This window comes from Alligator mississippiensis, chromosome 11 (assembly GCF_030867095.1).
Source record: "Alligator mississippiensis isolate rAllMis1 chromosome 11, rAllMis1, whole genome shotgun sequence".
Taxonomy (NCBI): Eukaryota; Metazoa; Chordata; order Crocodylia; family Alligatoridae; genus Alligator; species Alligator mississippiensis.
Genome location: NC_081834.1, coordinates 3,622,930 through 3,644,078, shown reverse-complemented (window position 1 = coordinate 3,644,078; position 21,149 = coordinate 3,622,930). Strand labels below are relative to the sequence as shown.

The window sequence follows — 21,149 nt, the reverse complement described above, 5'->3', positions numbered from 1 at the left end:
TTTTAAACATTCATGTGTGCTGCTTTACACACAGCAGAAATGCTTGCAAAGGTTGTTGCAAAACCCTGGTGCAAATGCAAAGCTATATTTTTACAACTGAATGCTGATGTTCCTTTGTGGGAAGGGGGGTGACATTTTTATTGTGAACATAAATGTTTTGCAAGGTGTCACAGGTGTGACTGAATGTTTCCTGGAACTGAAATCGCATGGCCCTGTCTTGAGAACTTTTAAATCTATGTTCATCAAAACTAGGGGAATAATGGCAAATCGTGTTAGCATATCTAACAAAAATGATTACTGGTCAGATTTCTACCTCTTCCCCCCACAAGTACAGCTCCTAATTCTTTTATTTCAAACTGGCAGCTAAGCAATAGAAATGCATGTATACGTTGGATACAAATTTGGAGTTTTTTTCTCTTTAAACATCGCACTCCGTCCTCACCTGATAGAGCGTGCATTTATTCAAGGCCGAATTGTGGTTTCTGCTCAATCTGTTTCTGAAGAGTTCTGTAAAAGTTGCCTTGGGCCAGTTCCTAGCTCTGTAGATTCAAGCTGTCTGTAAATAATTCCACAGCGTTAATTAGCATTTTTCTAACTTCTAATTGAGGCATTAAATAAACAAGTTAAAGCGGCAGTGGTTTTTAATGATGAAGGAAGCATTTCTAGTAAAAGTAACATTATGTAAAATGTGATGTGCTTTTTATCATGTGAAGTATTATGGTAAAATATGACTTGTGTATTTTCCTCACATTTGAGCAGTATTCAAAAGAGGAATGAATAGCATACTTATTTTTATGTGCATATAGTTGGATGCTCTTTTATAGACTCGGAAGTGGAGAAGTACTATCAAAGAGCATTTTTTAGTGTGTTAAAGCTACTAAGAAACGATAACTGTTTTTAAAAAAAGCAATGAATACTGATAAAAGTTCAGACAGACAGTAAATATTGCACCAAAATGTTATGAATGTGCTCCCAGTGCTCAACATGAGAGCACAATTATTTGTCCTTGTCACTTGTCCTTCGGGCTGCATGGGTTTAATATTGTGCTTTCAAAAAAGGCAGGATTATTACCTACGACATTAATGCCTTGTGTAATAACTGAAAACTTCAAAATTGTAGCTAGTTTTATTCTTTCAGCATCATGAGCTAAACGAGATGTAGCCTATTGTCCTCTTCGCTCTCAGGCTCCTGTGAGCTAGGACAGTGTTGCAGTACCTAGGTTGTCAAACATGTGCATCAAAGCACAAAGAAAAAAAAAGCTGTGGAAGCTTTCTCTGGTGGTCCAAAGTTTTGTAAAAAACGTTACCTTTTTTTTTGTTGTTTAAAAAAAAAAAAAAAAAAGATTAATTGCAACTCCACACCAGCTTTCCATGGGTGTCTCGATTTGCATTTCTTATATTATTTATACAAACCTAACTTACAAATAATGTCCCAGGTTATAGTTCTAAACTTGAAGTAGCCTGATAATTGTTGAGAAGAAATTAATTTGCTTTCAGCGAGCTGGAGTCTTAGCGGGGTCGGCAGCTACCTTTGCTTCTCTGCTGACGAGTAAAATTGCGGTCCTTTGCGCTTCCCTGCATCAGCTAAGACGTACTGGATTTTCTTGAATCTGAAAATGTCGTGCCACCAAGTAGCATTTGTCTGTCGTAGAAACCAAGTCCCTACAGCTGCACAGCTTACGTTTTTACAGTGTTTATGCATGTTATCTTTGTTTGGATTAAAACAGCGTTGACCTGACTTTCGTTGTTTTTGTTTTCTAGAATTACTCCATGGCAGTCTATCTCGTAAAACAGCTGTCCTCTTCCGTTTTGCTACAGAGGTTAAAAGCGAAAGGAATAAGGAATCCTGATCATTCTAGAGCTCTTAGTATGTCCATTTCATTCATATTTTTAGCTAAAATCAAGATTCCTTTTATAAATATTATTTTCCTAAGTGTTTGTATTAGTGGTGAAAAGAGCTACTTTTGTAAATCTAACTCTACTCCCCGAATGCTGCTCCCTTTGTTATTCCCTTGATTCAAGAACTTCCTGATTCCTTCAGGAATTGAAACTTCTAGTGGACTGATTCGTGTGTGTCGGGGAGATAGGTAGCTCTGTCACAACATTGTACAGGCAGTCCTCGGGCTTACGGCGGGTTACATTCCTGGAAAAGGCGCTGTAAGTCAAAATGATGTGGGTCGAATCTGATTTTCCCATAGAAAAAATGTTATAATGGGGGGTTATGTTCCTGACCAAGGGCCTGATGCCCAACTTTTTATAGACATGACCATTAACACCATATTTAAATCAGCTATTTAATCAACTATAAATGATATACACTGTACAGTACAAAGCTTTCTAAAGTGTGCTGTATATAAATAGATTAAGCAGGGCAATACAGTAACTAATCACACAAAATTGTATTTAATCAGAAGGTGAAGAACACATTCATCAGGGTCACGGAATTCAATAGGGCTTCTGTGGGGAGATTTTGGGGAGACTTAGGGCCACTTGATGGCTTTTTGAGAAACTGATCCAGGGTTGTTTGTTTTGCTGTCCTCTTTCTCACTGTAAATTTCCCTGTCGTGCCGTAAGTGCGAGGATCCAGCACCATAAGTAATAACATGGGTGTAAAGGGCAGAGCACCGCAAGTGCAAATTGCCGTAAGTCGAGGACTGTCTGTACTGTGATTTCATAACACCAAGGGTTCAACTTGGCTACTTCCATATCTATTTTCCCCAACTACTTGTGTTGCCTTTCGTAATTTTTTAGGCAAGCTTCATAGACCTTTCTTGTGCAAAGGATGAGAAGAGCCATAGATTTGAGAATTCAAAGACCTTTGCTTTTATTAGGAGTCATCTGAAGGTTACAGCATGTCCAGGGACACATGTCACACACATGCCTTGTTTGGGCTCTGGCTGATGGGTTCCTTGGGGCTCTTTCAAACTGGGGGCCCAGGGTTTGGGCCCTATTGGCGGATGTCTTAGGATGGCATCTCATATCAGCATAGCAGGGTGAAGACTTTGGCTGGCAACTTCATTCCTCTGGCACAGTGCAACTCTCTGTCGTGAGGGTGAAGCTGTAGTATGTAGGAAGCAGCTTTCTTGGGGACCAGCCCAGGATCATGGAATGAACTCCCAAAGAACCAGGGACCAGCCCAGTCCTTGCCACTTTCCAATGCAAGTGTTTTCTCTACCATTAACACAGTTGCTCTTCATAAACTCGGAAGCAAACACTCCAGTGGGCACGCTGCTTCCCCCGGGGGCAGGATGAAGGAACAGGCAGATTTTTTTCCTGTTACTTAATGGCCAACTGGAAGGCTCTCGGATGGCTAAGAGCACAAGAATAAGTGTACGTGTCCCTGTTGGAGAGGACAATACGAACCCCAGTAAATGCAGAGGACAAGTAACAGTAAATGCCCATGTGTTATCAGACTGTGCCAAGGTAATACTGTGTTTTGAGATTTAAGCCTGCAGAAAACCAAGCATTTCAGCGATGGTTTCCAAACCACTCTTCCCTCTCCTCTCCCCCAATGGACCTGCGCACGTAAAACCTTGTGAGCATGGTGAAACAGCCTTAATAAGACCAGCACTGAAAACGCACAGTCTGAGGAAGCAGTTAAGGTTCACAGAGCAAATCTAAGTTGGACTCACCCAGTGCTTGTATGTTTAAAACCTGACGGTTGCATAGCATGTTATAACTCACAGACAGAAATAAGTAGAGGGTGGGCAGGGGGTTTACAACAGCAGCGCTTATACAGGTCTGTCATCATTAAACCTAATGCCTGTCATGCTCTTCACTTTTTGTTCTGCAATCTTTTGAATGCCCCTAAAATCATGGGCTCACCCAACATCTCTATCAGAGGTGCAGAGTTGCTAGGCTACATGAGAATTTAATTAACTTGGCATTTTTAAATGGGCCAGTGATTGACTAATTACCTTGACACAGCTTTATTAGAGTTTGTCATTGTAAAATGACTTACCGAGGATGTAGCATTTTAACATGTACATTATAATTTCTTAGAAATGAAGCATTAAATGTATGCTTGCCCACTTTTTGAAGAGTTTTAAGTTTGTTTTGCCTTTCATGGTACATCATAGACATTATTGGAGAGAAGAGACTATTTTTCTTTACCTCTGCAGGCTGAAGGAGTTGGCTACAGTATAATTACTGTTACTGATTTCCTATAGACATAGCCAACAGACGGTTTACAGCAGATTACTTTGAGCCTGTTTATTTTCTGCCTCATTTGGTGACATGCACATGACAAACTTTGTGTTTCTCTGTCTCTTAAAATGACAGTTAAAGAGAAGCTGACTGCAGACCCAGACAGTGAAATAGCAACAACAAGCTTACGAGTTTCTCTTCTTTGTCCGGTAAGTGATGGCTCCATAAACATTGATTCTGGTGAAATGGAAGTGTTTCCAGCGTGATTGAGTTTGAACTGGTCCTGTTAAAATCTGTATCACTTGCGAGCTAAGTGTATGGGGACAGGATCCATATCATGGGATCTAGCCACACACTTAATAAGCACATGCTTGATTTGAGCAAGCAGGTATTGCCATGGACACAGCTCACATAATTCATAGACTGTACATTAAGCATTTTCAGCACGTTGCTAGATCAGGCCTTAAAAGTGGACGGTCTGCCTTGACAGCTTAACTCCGCAGCGACTGTATTGTGCCCAGGCACTGTCAGCAGTAGACCGGCCAGATCTGGGGAGAGGATCACAGCAGATTTTAAGCACACAAGTCCCAAACCATGATCCAGCTTCTGCTGAGCAGGTTTTTGAGAGAAGAAATCTTGTACTCCAGTCCTGCTCCCTGGAGCGCTCACACATTATAGTCACTGGATAGACAGAAGTAGTCCAGAAAGGAGGGATCAGAAACAGGTCTGCCACCTCCCACTTCAGTTCCTCAGCCACTAGGCCACGGTGTCATGCCTCTTGCTTGCTTGCTGTCTCTGGACCCTGTGCATGTGGGTGGGGAGTGATCCTGCCTATCCTAGTGCACGGCTTTGTTTAGGGAGAGGCGAGTGTGAGGAGGGAATTCGGACCAGAGCTCCCACATCCTGGGCAAGCTCTTTAACCACGGAGCCAGGATATCATAGGTGAGATGGCATTTTAAGAGAAGAAATGCTGCTCAGCTATTCCGAAGCGTTCTCATTGCTCTCTACCCTGAAGAGGCAATCCTGGCCTCTGGATTCTCCCGTGGGTTTTTTGGGCTGCCTGACTCTTCCTGTGCTTTGTACAGGGAAGCAAGGCCTTTGGATTCGAGCTGTGGCCAGGTTCCAAAAATTAGGCAGTCTGGCACCCTAGTCTTTCTCTGCGTCTAGCCCATCTGGTTATGAATTCTCCTTTGACCGAGCTCCTGGCGCCAGGGAGTGTCTTCCCTTTAAACTGAACTGGACGTATACGTGCCTGCACTTCAGTGGGAGTCTGTAATGTTTCTGATTAAAGATGAAGCAATATTCCAGAGGATTGTAAAGGGGTCAAAATAGGCAAAGTTGCCAAATTGGTGTGATCTTCCTTTTTAGGGAGTCAGTAGTGCAATAATCCTTGAGTTCCATAATTTAGAAATGAGATTAATGTACCAGAACAGACTTTTTTTTTCCCAATCAGGTGTTATCCAAGGTGGGAAGAGCTGGAAAATGCAGGAAGTAAACAGAGGCAGACAGGGTTCTTTGGGTGAATCTGATATCTTTTACTAGACCAACTCAAATAGTTGGAAAAGGTTTATCTGTGCAAGTGTGATCTTTCTGATTACCCTTAGCTGAGGGATACTGAGACTGGAATTATATAAACTTGATTTTTGTGTCTTTTAGTATCTTAATTATCCCATTAAATTTAACGTGCTTTTAAATACTTTGTGCTCTCTTTCATTGATCGGCAAAATGTCTTCACTGTTGCGAAAATTTTAAACTCTCTCACGAATAAGGATGCATCTGTTTCCTGATTTGGCTAGATGCACTCAGGCCTGACGCTGCAAGGCTTCAGTTTTGAAAGCTAAATCTCAAGTATAAAGCCGACTTATTCTCTTCCCAGCAGAAGGCTTATTTGTCAGGTTACTGAATGTCCTCTTGGATTCTGACAGTGCAAAGCTATATTTTTTGGATGAAAAATCTTCACATTACCAAGAACAGAAGTCATATGTTATAGGAATATGTTTGTGACAGATTGTTACAGACTTAACTGCTGGATATTTTTGTGATATTAATCTTCATTCTTCACTCTGCTGTGGATTTTTGCACATACCAGCTGTGACAATATTGAATGCTTAATTTACCAAATAAAATTATTAAGCAAGAGAGGATGCTGAGGTGTTCCATTTATAAATAGCAGAATCATGTTCTTAAGAGCTTGACATATCAGCTTAAAGGGTTGAGTCAAGAACACTGTTGTTAGATGCTAAATTACCTTGGCAGCTTTTATTTTGATGAGCTTTTATGTATTTAAGGTTTTGTTGTTGGGACCTCCTTATTTTAAAAAATATTATCACTGTGCTGTCATGGTTTAGTTCTTTAAGAACAGTGCTTCTACTACTTAAAGACTAATTAGGTTCCCATGCGAGCAACAATAATCATCCGTTAATGGGAACTAAATAAATAATTTTTAGGAGTTAACAGTGGTCGTATAGGAGTTCAGTCACTTCAATTAATCCGTATGAATCTAGGGGAATTACAGATGTTTATTTCAGGAGAAGTTAATTGCCTCTCGCTGGTACTTTGGGTAGTTTATAGAAATTTCAGTTTTGGCTTTCTGAAATGATGCATCTGTTTGTCTTCCCCCTTGATATACAGTCCTTCACTTCTGCTGCTTCTTATTCAGACTGATTACTATTAGAGCAGGAATAACTTCTGCAATACAGCCTCTAGGACTGTAAGCCTCAGGATATCTAAATTAAAATTGTTTTCTGAAAAGGTTATTTTCGGGGTAAAAATGAAATACCAGCCTAGCTCTGAGAAAAAGCTATTGTGAAATGTTTTTTACTTCTCAGTCCGTTTCCTTTTTCTGTCTTTACGCTTTAGCCTTTTCTAGCAGACGGAGCGAACTGAAAGTTTAGAGCAGATTATTTCAGGCCTGTTTATTTCTGTATCATCCTGGTGATGTGTACATACCATGCAAGCGTTTGACTGTCATTTTTTGAATGTGCTCATTGTTCAGCTGGGTTTCAGGTTCTTTCACTGTCCCTTTTTAAAGCTCGGCTATTGCAAAAGTGTTGAAGATAAAGCCCATGTCTTCTTACATGTACTGTAAAGTGGTTAATAAACAGATGATGGAGCTCAACCATTCTCAGCTTAACAGCATTTATGGTAGAGAATACAGCTGTGTTTTAACCCCCTTGTTTTCAATTTGTTAATGTGTGCCATTGAGCTCCAAACGTTTTCCACGTTGAGTCAAGACATGAGAAATTAATGTGCCTTCATGGAAGACTCGCTTTGAAAAGGCGTATTTTGCTCTCCACTGGCAGAACCAAAACACACGCTGCACGGGATGTATTCAGCCCTATGCGATTAAAACTTGTGGCTAACAGCCTGCTTCTGCAGCCTCTTAATTGCAGTTACTTTTGTGCATGTATGTGGCTTCAGGAGAATACATTGGGCTATGCTTGAGTGAGATCTGCAGGTTTAGGCCCTGACTTGGAGAGCAAAGTAAATTTTCTAAGGAAGCGAAGATGTTCTGTGAATAGGTACGGAGTTGGTGACCCTTGCCCTCCTCTGTGACACTAAGTAGAGACCTGGGAGGAGCTGTGCATGCAGCCTGTCTAGCGTCACCTGTTAGCATCCAGCAAGCAGAGGAGCTGCACCTCCATTATGAATTTGCACGAGGAAGTTTGAACACACACGATGTTGTATCTCAGAGCACAGGAGCCTGCAGGAGAGGGCAAAATAAGAGGTTTAAAAATGGCAAATCCACCAGTTACTCTGTCTTCCCAGTGTTCTGCAAATTCTGAACTCAGTTTTCAGGTATTTTTGTGAAGATAAACCTGCTTTTACATTCACAGTGCAAATCAATGCCATGTTGTCTTGTTAGACTGAGGAGCGACACCAACCAAAACAACAGCAAGAGCATAATGGGGCTTTGAAAAAGATGTATTTAAAAAAAAATACCAAAACAGGTTTGAGCTTTTTTTGCTTCTTTTTCTTTAGCAGTATTGACCCAGCTTGGCCAGACTGGAGGAGCTGACCCAGTTAAGGTCACCTGCCAAAAGCTGGGAAGAGAAGCTGTTGTTTAACTTGTCTGTGTTGCACCTCCTGTGTCTTTACCTGTATGTTTAAGTATTATTACAGCCTGCTGCTACCCATAAATTATAGGGGCAGCACGGATGTGTTCATGTTATTCTGAGGAGGTTTGTTATCTTGGTGCATGTGTTATGTATTAAAGAACGTCTTATGCACATTTTATACCACAACACTTGTTAAACCACATAGCAGATTTACATCTCTCTTATTTCCTGGAGGGTTTTGTGTCATAGCAGTATGTGCTTCGCTGCTCTCACTGTTTTGTGTGCATCAGATGCAAGCATCCAGGTTGCGTCTCCAGCACACCACCGCCTGGAGTTGGAGAATTGTATTGTTCCCCAAAGACAAATGAGCCATTGACCTACCATCTGGGAGAGAGACATTTGGAACAGACGTAGATCAGGGGGACTTGCATTGTTGGGGGTTGACCGTAGGGCAGAAATAATGTGCTTGATCACGGGTATGGGGGGGAGGGTTGCCAAACACGTGGTGTGTACAGCACCTCCTCCTGACTGATCCCTGGGCCAGCAGTATTGCAGACTCCCCCGGGAGCGCCTTGCCTCCCCTCCCATCTGGTGCTGAGTCTGATAGTCATCGAAGGCTAAAGGGAAGAAAACTAAGCTAGATGAAGATGAGAGAAGCCACACTACAGAGGAACATGGCCGAGAATGAGGGAGCAGGCATTTCAGTCTGCGTGAAGGTTTCTGCAGATAAGCTTTGCAGGGATGTGGTGGACTGCAGGTAGAGCCTTTGTTCTCTGGGTGGTGGTTGCAGCTCCCGTGATCGTCTGAGAGCGAGTGCCATCCTGTGGCACCCACCCTGCACTGCTTGTTGCCAGTATGCACAACCAGGTTGTCTTCAGAAACCATCCTGAGCACAGTTTTGGCCACTCTCTTGCTAGAGAGCCGGGTGAATTTTTTTTAGACCAATAGCTCATTCCCATAAAAGTGCAGGTTTTTTGTCAACCAAACCCGTTTGGCAACTTGCATGTAATTCAAAGAGTAGCTAAAAATGAAGAACTCTTAAGTATTGTGGGTTTTTTTTCAGACCGTTTATTTTGAAATAATTTGTGTAGAATTGTGCTTAGTTGAGAAATTGGGAGGAGGGAAGCACTGCCCCCCCCCCCACCCCCACCCCCAAAAAAGTTTTTTCTTTCTGGTCAACCAAAACAATGTTTTGTTTTTTCGTTTCATCAAGGAAAACCGAAACACTTTTCATTTCAGGTTGACCAAGAACAAAAATAATGTTTGGCCAGTGGACTGAAAGATAATGCAGTGCATTTAGCTGATCTTACTTCAGTGTTATAACCTGTAATAAATTTAGGTTTTGGCCGGCTTTGAACTATGAGTTAACCACAGTGAGATTTTTTTGCCCTAAAACGTGTCTGTGATCCTGTGCTTAGTTTAAACTAGTGATTCTCAACCCTTTTGGGCTCAAGACACCCTTCCCTAACTTTTGGGAATTGCCAGGCACCCAATCTCAAAACCTGGTTTATCTATTACAGAGCTTATGTGCTTGCAAAGGGGCCAGGCAGGACAAGTGGGGGATTTGGCCAGGCAGGGACAAGCCTGAGCCTGCTCTTATCTGGCACCTCCTTTCTCTCTGCAACGCCTTTCAAAGGATCTGGGAGGGCCTGATTTGAGAATCACTGGTTTAGGACTTCATTTGCGCTATTTTATGGAAAACAGAATCAATAATCTTGATGTTCTGGTTATTGGTGGTTGATCTGAATTAGCATCTAGGATCCTTGACTTCAGGCAAAGTACAGATGCATAAGAAGAACAATCTCTACCCCAGGCACTGTGATTAAACCTCATCTTTTTATGTAATTGTTCCCAACATATCTATAACCGTGCTGTAAGGTTGGAAGTGACCTACGTTTGGAAAGAACTGGCAAACCAGCTATAGTTTGCAATATAATTGACAGCAAAAAAGTGCTAGTAGTTTAGGACTGCATGGGTGCATCTGCATCTAGATGTGCTGTTAGCATGCAGCAATAAACTCCGGTGCATGTTGCACCAGAGTTTATTGCTTCTGGTTGCACTGTTTGAACGTTTACTGAGGACTGCAGTATGTTGAGCTGGGTCAGAACAGCCCTAGATGGTGTGGGGGGGTCAGTCAGCCAGCCCAGGTCTGCTCCAACCCCCCTCAGTGTGCTGCAGAGGGGCTGGATGGGGCACGAGGATGCTCCAGTACAGGGCTAGCGGGCAGGTAGGCAGGCCCCCCCTCACTGAAGCACTGTTGTGCCCCAGCCAGCCATGTCAGCGCCTGCATGTGCAGTGCTGAGGAGTAAAAAAAACTCTGCCACGGGATAGTTCTTGTGTTTACAAGTACTACCCTGCCTGCAGAGTTAAGTAGTTTCCTGCAGGCTAACAGGGCTGCATGTGTAGACACAAGATGTTTACTGCGGAGCTAATTAGTCTACTCCACAGTTAATGTCTTGTGTAGACTTGCCCCATGTGTACTAATATTGCTTCATGGCATAGGAGATACTATCTATATCATCTTCCTGAATGTTGCTGTAATGAAACTGTTTTGGGTGATCATTTTAGATGCTTTCTTAGCAAGACTATCTAGGTAAATTTGGAGACCACTTAGGGAAGTGCAGCAATAACAGAAGAACAGAAATACAAGGCCTTGATCCTGCAAACGTTTCTGCACGAGTTTGCTTCTGTGTTAAAGATAAGCGGCTGAATTAGTATATTCAGGAATTAGGGCCTTGTATGTTAAAGTTTAGCTAATCTGTAAGTAATGGAAGAGGATGGACATAAGTCTATAAATATTTCAATTATGGGCATACCAGTGAGAATGAGGAATTATATTTGCTGGCCCAAACATGGTAGCAAGCAATAAACAGGGGACTGACTTAGCATTTTAGGACAACAGAATAAGAAGGAAGTGACTTTTCATTTCACCCGTATAACTTAATTTAAAAACACTCTCATCACATGCATACAAAAGCCAGAGTAAAATGGTATGTAAGATTTATGCAGTAACTGGGACTTGAATTTATCCAATACTTTTGTGGTGAGGAATTGAACTGTAAGCAAAATTAAGCTTGCCTTTCATTAAAAAAAAGAAAAAGAAGGAAAAAATTATTTCATTCCATAACGTTTCCATCTTACTATTTTTTTTTCTGTCTCCTTAAAGCTTGGCAAAATGCGGCTAACTAGCCCATGTAGGGCCCTGACTTGTTCACACCTACAGTGTTTTGATGCCACTCTCTACATTCAAATGAATGAGAAGAAACCTACTTGGGTTTGCCCTGTTTGTGACAAGAAGGCTCCCTATGAGCACCTCATCATTGATGGGTAAGCAAAATGCAGAATACGTTTGTTAGTTCTTGATTATATGAGTACTGGAGTCATTTCAGGTCACCCAGTTGTGGTTCGTGTATTGGTCCCTACAAAGCTATGAAGCAGATGCTCCATAATTTAATATTCTGAAATAATTCATGTTCTCAGTTTGCTATAATAGATTTAAAAAAGACATGACAGTCTGCATTACTTTCAGGCTCAAACAAGGTTTTGCTTTTACAAAAGACTGGCTATTGAATATTCTACTGAGGTAGGAAAATAGTATAATCTTAGAGTTAGTTTAAAAAAAAGTTAATGGCTTTTTAGGCTGAACAGCTCTGTACAAATCTGACATAGTTTATAGCAGATATTCATATATTTAGAGGGACTGGGTTCATTTATTACATTTTCAATTTCATGCATAATTCCACATTTTTTGGAATTGCTTCTGGCATTTATCCAGCAGGTATTTAAAAGCCAACCCCTTCTCTCTGGTGGGCATACAAAATATGATGCTAGGGCTCCACATTGGTTTCTCAGATCCTAATCCCCTGGGCAGGAACCCTGTGCTCCAAAAGCAGGAGAAGTGAAGAGCTCATAGAGTTACTTGGGGAACCTTATACCAAAACATTTTTTTCCTTGTAAATGCCAAAGTTTGTCAAACTTGAAATGGTTTTAGTGGGCACGCATTTGTTCCAGTGGCCTTCCAAAGAAAGACAGGCAGGATGGAGATGGTGGAGGTCTTACGAGTTTTCTGCCTGCTGCTCTGGTGGTCTCGGAGGGACCCCAGGGCTCTGAGGCAACCCCATGTTACATAATGCCAGTCCAGAAGGAGGTGGCGACTAAAACAGGATTAATCGCCTTTAACGCATCTTCTTTGCTACATAGCTGTAGATTTCAGAGGTTAAGTAACCTAAGTCATGGCAAGCCATCGAGAAAGTTACCTCTGGAATCTGTGCATCAACCTGAGAGAGACCTCTCCTGTTGAATGCATGATAGCATTGCTTGAGAATTGGAATTAATTCATTGGGATACTGTTTTGGACAGTTTTGCTGTTTCTGTGCCATTAAGAGAACATACAGGTTGTTATCTTAAGTTCTCAGAATTTTCTTGGTGAAAATTATATATTAGATGTGGGAATCAGTCTGATTCTTTCAGCAGACTAAATTAGTTTGTTTCTCTCATTCAGTTACCCTATAAGGTGCAAATTTACCCTGCTTCTAGTTTATTTTAATCTGTCTTAATGTAAATCCAGAGGTTTTTTCCAGTCCCTTTTTTTGAGGATGGGTAGTAAGGGTGTTTGATTTACAGGTTGTTTATGGAAATCTTGAAGTACTGCACAGACTGTGACGAGATTCAGTTTAAAGAGGATGGGTCATGGGCTCCTATGAGATCAAAAAAGGAGGTGCAAGAAGTTACTGCATCTTATAATGGAGTTGATGGTAAGTCTTAAGTTCCTTGAGGTACAGACCATGTTGCTAACCCACGTTGTTTTAGTATTTAAAGGTAACCTGTAATGTTGCCAGTAATTAAACCTCTCTCCCTCTCTCTCTCTCTCTCTCTCTGTCTCTCTAGATAGCTTTTTATAGATTGGGTTTAAGACATTGGAAGAGTAACATTAACATTTCTTTGGGCTTGGTCATATTTTTAAAGCATTATTACTTTACAGTCTTGTTTTCTTTTCACATTTGTTCTCGTTCATAAACTTTATGCAAAGCATGTTCTCTTTCATTTCCTGTGTTGACTCTACTGGCCATCCTGGCTTGAGTATTTGATGTTATTTCTTTGAACTTTTCGTAGGATGTATAAGTTCTTCCTTGGATCATCAGGTATCTTCTCACCAGCAGTCGAATAAGAATAAGAAAGTTGAAGTGATCGATCTAACCATCGATAGCTCCTCAGATGAAGAGGAGGAGGAACCGCCTGCTAAGAGGAGTTGTCCTTCCATCTCTCCTGCCTCACCCCTAAATAATAAGAGGTAAGAATAAAGTGCATGCTTTCTTAGTTGAGGTGAAGATACATTCATCGTGAACAATGGAAATGGTTTTGCAGACATTCAGAAAGCCCAAGGTGGAATCCATCCAATCTATACAGGTTTCCCTAAACTGCGTAGATTGAACCGTTAATGAACAGAACTCGTCTTTGGTGGGGGAGGACGGCAGATGCCTGCAGTGGTCAAGGCCAGAAGGCAGGGGGTGCTGCTGCATGCCTCCCTGCTTACCGGACATTGCCACGGGCAGCTGAGTGGGGACCATCCCTGCTTAGCTGCCTGGCACATGCCCCCAACCCCCTGCTGTCAGCCACAGGGAAAAGGGAGCCAGCACAGAGTCTCTCCCCAGCCCTGTGGTGGGGGGGATGGAGGTATGGAGTCCCTGGCCCTCCCCTCCCCAAAGCTGGGGTCTGCCCGACTTGGGGGAGCTTCTCCCTAGCCTGTGGGTGCGCATCTCTGCCCCCCGTGAGTTGCTGCCTCTGCCCCAGTCCTGGCCCTCCTGGCCGTGGGGGTTATGTGGCATTGCATCGTAACTGAAAAACTCACTGTTTTCGTTGTCCCAATTGCAGCAGATTACATCTCGACTCAACTCGCAAGATCCCCATGCTATTTTAAAAATAGGAATGTGCTAATGGAAGTACTAATTTACTGCTGCGTCTTCACCAGCTGAATTTTCTGGGTTTTGCTCTATAGCAAAGTATGACGAAGCAAAGTTTTTAATAGATTTGTTGTTTAATTAAAATAGCTTTGACTTACTGTAGTTAAATGCTTTTGAGAAGCCAGCACTTCTTCTTTAGCAGAGATTTTTGAGGAAACACTCAGCACACCAGGAAACAAGAAGAATATTAGGGTGCAGTTTGGGGCATGTCTGCTTTTCAGTAATTACTGTGAGCAGCCTAGCAATACAGAACACCAGAATAACCTGATGGAAATAAACAGCCGTATTGCTGATAGAGGAGACTTCACAAGCATGCGGAGATGAAAAAATTGGCATCAAACGGAGATTGTTACTGCTCCCAGCAATGTAAACCACTCAGCGATCACTTAGAGCTCTTCAAACACTTTTTTGGCTGTTGTCCATAGTTATCTTCTTGCATAGCACGTGACAAATGACTGGACTATTGTGCTGTGTATATAAACCATAATCTGTAGATTGTTTTGTCTGGACTCATAATGACTGTTCTTACAGTTATTGTGGGCAGTGCTCAAAGCTCCGATTATAGTTAAGGTTGCCTAACTCTTTCCATGGCAAGATCGTGTTTTCAGTGACTTTAACTGTTTGAGCTGAAATTCTCTTTATCTTTTTTTGCCAGCTAAAACAGTGTAGCTGTTTCTGAGAACAAGGTTAGGAGAAATGCACTGTTTTGCCCATCTTCTAAAAAACCAAACCAAAAGAAACACGTGGATGTTGCAACACCTCCATATTTTGGAACTAAAGCTTAGGAATTTGGTAAAACAGTTGCCTTGATGTGACTTTGGCACCTTTATTGTGTGCATGCTGTGTTGTAGATTGTGAGTTTTTAGTATTTGTCCCTTAAACCTCTGTAGGAGGCATACTTCTTGCAGGGGGCAGCAGCAGGGGTTTGCAAGCATCTCACTTAGACACTTAAAATCAAAGATACTTTTCCACACTTTGTAAGTTTGTTTTTTTTTTTAATTTGTTTGTTTCTTGTAGCATTTTGAATTTACCCCACCAAGCATCTCCCGTTTCAAGAACCCCGAGCCTTCCTGCTGTGGATACAAGCTACATTAATACATCACTTCTACAAGACTACAGGCATCCATTCCACATGACACCTATGCCTTATGACTTGCAAGGTAAGCTGTATACTGCTGTTAACTGCAAATTAAGTTTTCTCTAAGTAACCTACAGTATTCTGAAAGACTTAGATATGCAGTTGATCAGCAGTCCAGTAATATTATTTTGTGGTTCATAGATGATAACCTACATTAGCACCTTGTGTGCAGAATTATTTTAAGGGTTAAAAACAGTACATTTCTCTTGCAAACTTTACTAAATCAGCTACTTCTGGTGCAACTTGACATCCTAGTATTGTATTCTACTTCTGTGTATCGTGGCAGAGGGGGATTCTTTTGAGAAACTGAAAATCTTTTGTTTTGGCTTTCACAGGATTAGATTTCTTCCCCTTCTTATCAGGAGACAATCAGGTAAGTTATAGAAAAACAAGTAATGTAGCTTGCTTAGACTCAGTACAGTAAACCCTTCTGAGGGGGGACCTGCAGGTCAGAATTAGATCCAAGGTAGATGTTTTTGCAACACTTGGAATAGAAAGAGGGCATTTTCTGAAAGGTACAGCCATGGACATTGTTCTGAGAGATGCACTGTGTCTGTTCCAGGGCAGAGCCATAAATACATCAGTGCATGCGTGCCACAAAGAGAAACTCAGCAGTTTGCTGCTGTTGTCAGTAGCAAGTTGTGCAAAATAGAACAAAGTGGTGCAAAGACCAAGTTGCAAATATCCTTAAAATGTAAAAGGGTATTTGTGGCAGGCAAGTCATTTGAAGCTTAAAGTTCTCCACTTGGTCTTGCTGGTACCCATCATGTTGGGAGCACAGCCATGCTGTGAAGCACCGTGCTCTTGTTGATCTGATCTGTTTGATTTTGAGGCTGCCCTTCCCACAAAAAGCCCAGGGCAACTTACAGTAAAAGACAAAATAACTTATAAAACAAAATAAAATAAGGAAATATAACAAAAAAAGTCCCTGTTCCTTCTCCCTTGACCACAGAATTCAAAAGCAGGCCAGCCCTGGGTGGCCTGCAGTCCTTTATAAAGCTCATAGGCTTTCCCCTCTGCAGCTTGGATGGCCACACAGTGCCTCTCAGTGTCCTGGTCCTTCTTCTCTGTGGGGGATGTTGGCAGCCCCTCCACAGCTGGAGGCTGCTGCAGTCGGTGCGGGGCCAGCAGCAGAAGCAGTCTTCAGCACTTTTGGGAAAGGGGTCTGAATGATCCCTGGTATTAATGATTAACAGATTATTTTAATGGTCCCAAGTGGTCTGTGGCTTAGTTTTGGCCAGACTATTTCTTCAAGTGTTGAACAATTTCTAGCTAACATGCGTGTTTTGGAGAAGAAACTACACTGCTTCCTGTCACCCAGTTGTATCTCACCATATGTTGGTGTCTTGTGATACTGCTGGCAACCCATTAGGAACTAGTATCAGTAAGAATTTTGTTACCAGCTTTCCTCTGGCATCAGAAATCAAAGTCCCTGGAGGTAAAAGCTTGCTATCTAATAGGGTAGTACTCTGACTACCAGGGTAGACCAAAGTGGCCAGCTTCTACCATTCATGAGGTTTACATTACTCGCGTGCTTTCTCCTTTGTTTGTGCCGCTGTGAACAAAACCTCTGGAGCCCAAATTATAACTTTAAAATGTCGTCTTTCTTCCCTAGCATTACAACACCTCCCTTCTTGCTGCTGCAGCTGCAGCAGTTTCTGCATCGGATGATCAAGAACTTTTACACTCTCGTTTTTTCCCATATACTTCATCTCAGATGTTCCTTGATCAATTAAATGCAGGAGGAAGCAGTACACTCCCAGCCACGAATGGCAGCAATAGTGGCAGTAACAGCAGTCTTGTTTCCTCCAACAGCCTGCGAGAGAATCATGGCCACCCGGTTGCAAATAGAGGCGGCGCAGACACAGCATCAATCTTTGGCATCATACCGGACATTATTTCATTGGACTGACTTTTGGACTAAATGGACCTGTCAGAAAGAGGAGATCTGTGTGCTTGGTTTTACCTTATTCTGTTTAGAAACATAGACAAGACTTTTTTTTTTCCTTTTTTAGGAAAAAAAAAATTGACATGTACAGAGAACAAAACTATATTTTCAGTTTTACTTTTGTATATAAACCTAAGCTGGCCTGACTGGTAAAACGATGACAAAAAAATACAAAAAAAATACAAAAAATACAAAAAAAAAAAATCCTTTCAGTTCACTTTTCTGGATTTTACACCTGCACATTTATCCTGTGAGTTACTCCTTTAGTTTGGACACACGTGGCATTATTTTCTCCACAGTTAAGCAAGCAGTAAAAGAATTGAGTATCTGACATTTTAATTTATAGGAAGTTTTAAAAAAAAAAATGCCATTTACATGAGGTGGTGGATTCAAATATCCCTCAGATTTTATTAGGTTTTATCAGCGTACGCCCTGCCTAGACTGTTCCACAACATTCCCTGCATGGGCAGGACATCACTCCTGGGAGTGTGGTGGGGTTTTTTTTTAAAAAAAATGTCATTTCTGGCTCTACAAGCCTTTGTAGCCAGTTGGTCTGTGGAGATCCATGTGCCTCCTAACACGCTGGATTCTCATCTAGTGGGCCAGTTACTAAGCTTGATAAAAACTGGGGCTGAATCATTACTTTGAGCCTTGCATGGTCTTCCATAAGACAGTGTTTTATAGAATTGAACCTCTAATAAAAGCTTTGATACCTACTCTGCAAATTTTTATTTCTGTTAAGTATGTAAGGCTTCAGGCCACTCAGTACTTAAGCGTGTGTCAGATTTTAAATTGTGAAATTTCTCATGCGTTTCAAAATTTGCCATGCACTGAAGTAGCCTGCTAAATTGGGGCTTACACTTGTTCCGTAGGGAATACCTGCTTTTTTGGCCGCAGCAGATCAAATTTCTGCTAAAAATAAACCTGCCAAGCAGAAGGAAGGAAATATGATTTAAATGCACTATTGCATGGTTTGTGCAGCAGCTGACAGTGGTCATGGTACATCATCTTCTTCTGGCTTTACATGTATAAAGGTTAACTTAATGTTGATTGTTAAACATATGAACCCTTTTCCATGCAAATCTTAGCCCACTGAACTGTACTGGAATGTCTGTGTGCAGAAATCTGCTAGGGTAAGTGGTTACAATTATTTTTCTTTTTTTCTTTTTAGCCTCCTGGTTATTTTGAGTGATTCCTGGGTTTTCATTTTTTTGTTTGTTCATTTTGTTTTGGAGGGTGCCCCCCCACCCCATGCTTATATTGAACCGTGAGCCATACTTGTTCCCTGATTTTTCCACCCCCTCCCACCACCACTTTTTTTTTTTTTAAAAGATGTGCATGACATAGGAAACTCTTTTTTAGAACTTCTGGATCATTTGAACTGATCCATTCTTGTTAAACAGTGAAGCGTGTAAATAGAGGGAAAGCAGTTTTTCAGGAGATTCTTTAAAAAGAGAGGGTGGGGAGGGAGGGAGGTTATTCTATTGTGCCCAAAGTCTTCATTAGAGAGCATTACTATGTTCTCTGGTGTGAAAAAAAATATTTTTTTAGCTAGTTGAAAGTGCAGGTAACAAGCTTATCAGGAAAGATAGGAAGGAATACTAAAATTAGCAGATTCCTATCTGAATTTTTATGTCCAGAACTGTTGATGTCAGCTGGTTGCTTTGAACTTTAACAAAGGCCACCTTTTGCATATGAAGTTGTCTCTTTAAAACCTTGCATTGATAAAAAAAAAAAAAAAAAAAGAAGAAAAAAAAAAGAAGGAAGAAAATTACCTTACTCCAAGTAGAATTAGGTATTACTGTCTGATCAGTTGTATGGTAAATTGGAAAGCTCACATGAATATGTGGCATCAAAATTGTTTTTTAGTGTCTTCACAGCATCCCTCTGCCACTAAATAGTTTAACTTGAATTTTGAAAACAAAATGTTTTGTGTTTATATGTATATGTGTGTGTATATATGTATTTATAGATGTGTGTGTGAGTTCAAAGTGAGTTAAATAGTTTTTCCCATGCATGTGTATTTCATACATATCTGGCTGATTGATTGATATATTTATCTATCTATCTACAGATATATAGATATATCTATCCCTATGCACCAGGTTTATAATTTATTAAATGTCAGTAAAAAAAAAAAAAAAAAAGGAAATAAAAGAATAGAAACCAGGAAATACTTCATTTCTAAATCGGTCTGATTTTTGAGGCGATGAAGCCCACATTAGAAATACCAGTTGTTAATAAAATGTAGTCATACAGCTATTGGGTAATAAACCAGTCATTTCAAAGTATGTGCTTCTGTATAATATCTTGTGTAAATCTGGAGGAACGTAGATTCCTCCAGGTTCACACCAGGAGAAGTGGGATCAGACGTGGTCTCAATTTCTGAAACTGGTAATAGGATAAAAATAATGACACTCAGGGGAGCTGATGGCCACTTTACATCTGAATTGTAGCAACATTTCTACCAATTGTGTTGCATTAAAGGTGAGCTGAAAAGCTGCTTTTTTGACCAAAAAAAAATTAAATTCTTGGTAATATTTGATTATGTTGCACAGAAAGAATCTGAAGTCATCTGATGGCACCCTTCCCCTTTCATTCCTCCATCATCTAAATAAGAGCAAGAGGGCTTCTCAGCTCAGCTTTTTCATTTTTTTTTAATCTGGTTCCACATAGAAGGGACAGCAAAATCTCTTTAATCCTCCCGTGTGGTATTTGTTCTGTACATGCTTTGTGGGTATTTCTATCCCATGCCAGTACGTTTCGTAAGATTGATCATTTTCTGGAACTTCGCATTTGATCGCGGCTAACACGACTTTGTAGAAATACTCAGCCTGAGTTCTCTGGCAGTTCATTATAAATAACTATAACCCTCACTTCATTTGCATATTGATTAAAGGTGCAGTAAAGTAACTCATTTGTTTTGGCTGGTTTGCAGTATTGCCAAATTGACTGTAGATGACAAGATGGTAGAGTCTGTATACTTGTCAGAGTAGTGGTCATTTTTGTTGGTTTTTTTGGTCCTTCAGTTCTTCCAGTAGAAGGGTAGGTGTGTGGGTGTGCACATGCTCATGCGTGTGTCTGTTTGTGTTCTGTTAATATTGTGTGGGTACATATAGATACACACAGATATGAGGAAATCAGTGGCATTTGAGTAGCAGAGATGAAGTGACTTTGAATCACTTTTATGGGCATTATTGAATACATCCTCTAGGGGGAAAAAATACACCATACACGACTATACCTGAGCATTAAAAGATGTCATAAGTACTTCCATGACTATATAGGCATTATTGCAATTCTAGGCCTGCTCCTTACCCTACATGGCAAGGATTCAATAAGTCCTCTCAAGGATGGGATGGCTTGTGGATTTGCATTGAACTGTGTCTTGGAGTTGCCTCCTAACTGAAAGCTAAGGACTGTCAGGAGACCGTTGTAAAAGTTAATCCTTCACTGCGTTAAACATTTCAGGGTTTTAAAGCACATTTTAAAATGTATTCAGAAAGGATTTCATTTTATCAATGTAAGTGTTTGGTTTTCTTTTTTTTTAACAGAACTTAGGTTTCTAACAAGGGAGAATTTCTGGTGGTCCCCAAAAGTGCTGCTGTGAATTGTTATAATTATCAAAGGGAGAATGTATATAAGCAGAATATTAAAAAGTTACCATTAATTCCATGAATTTAAATCTGTGATTCATTGCCTTAAAACTTTCTCTTAGTTTCCATATGGCATGCCAAACCAGTAAATGGCTTTTAAAAATGTATAGTAGACCAATGTCAGTTTGTATAAAAGTACCAAGTGAAAATATTTATTACATGCATTGGAAAAAATTGTTTACCTATTGAATGTTACCTGTTTATGTAGAAATCTTTAGATGTAATAAAAAAAGGCATTCAGTTA

At 40.8% G+C, this 21,149-nt stretch overlaps 1 protein-coding gene across 4 annotated transcripts in view; it reads left to right on the top strand.

Annotated features, from left to right (window-relative positions):
- PIAS1 (protein inhibitor of activated STAT 1) overlaps positions 1-21,149 on the top strand; it is an 88,975-nt gene extending 67,826 nt beyond the window's left edge. For 3 of the 4 annotated variants that reach the window (XM_059714526.1, XM_019477710.2, XM_019477709.2), the window contains exons 7-14: positions 1,761-1,866; positions 4,281-4,354; positions 11,370-11,530; positions 12,827-12,957; positions 13,316-13,493; positions 15,181-15,323; positions 15,637-15,674; positions 16,917-21,149. In XM_059714526.1, coding sequence (XP_059570509.1) covers positions 1,761-1,866; positions 4,281-4,354; positions 11,370-11,530; positions 12,827-12,957; positions 13,316-13,493; positions 15,181-15,323; positions 15,637-15,674; positions 16,917-17,213 — 1,128 coding nt within the window. In that variant the 3' untranslated portion in view covers positions 17,214-21,149. The remainder of the gene's footprint in view (positions 1-1,760; positions 1,867-4,280; positions 4,355-11,369; positions 11,531-12,826; positions 12,958-13,315; positions 13,494-15,180; positions 15,324-15,636; positions 15,675-16,916) is intronic. The other variant, XM_059714527.1, reaches the window with a different exon arrangement.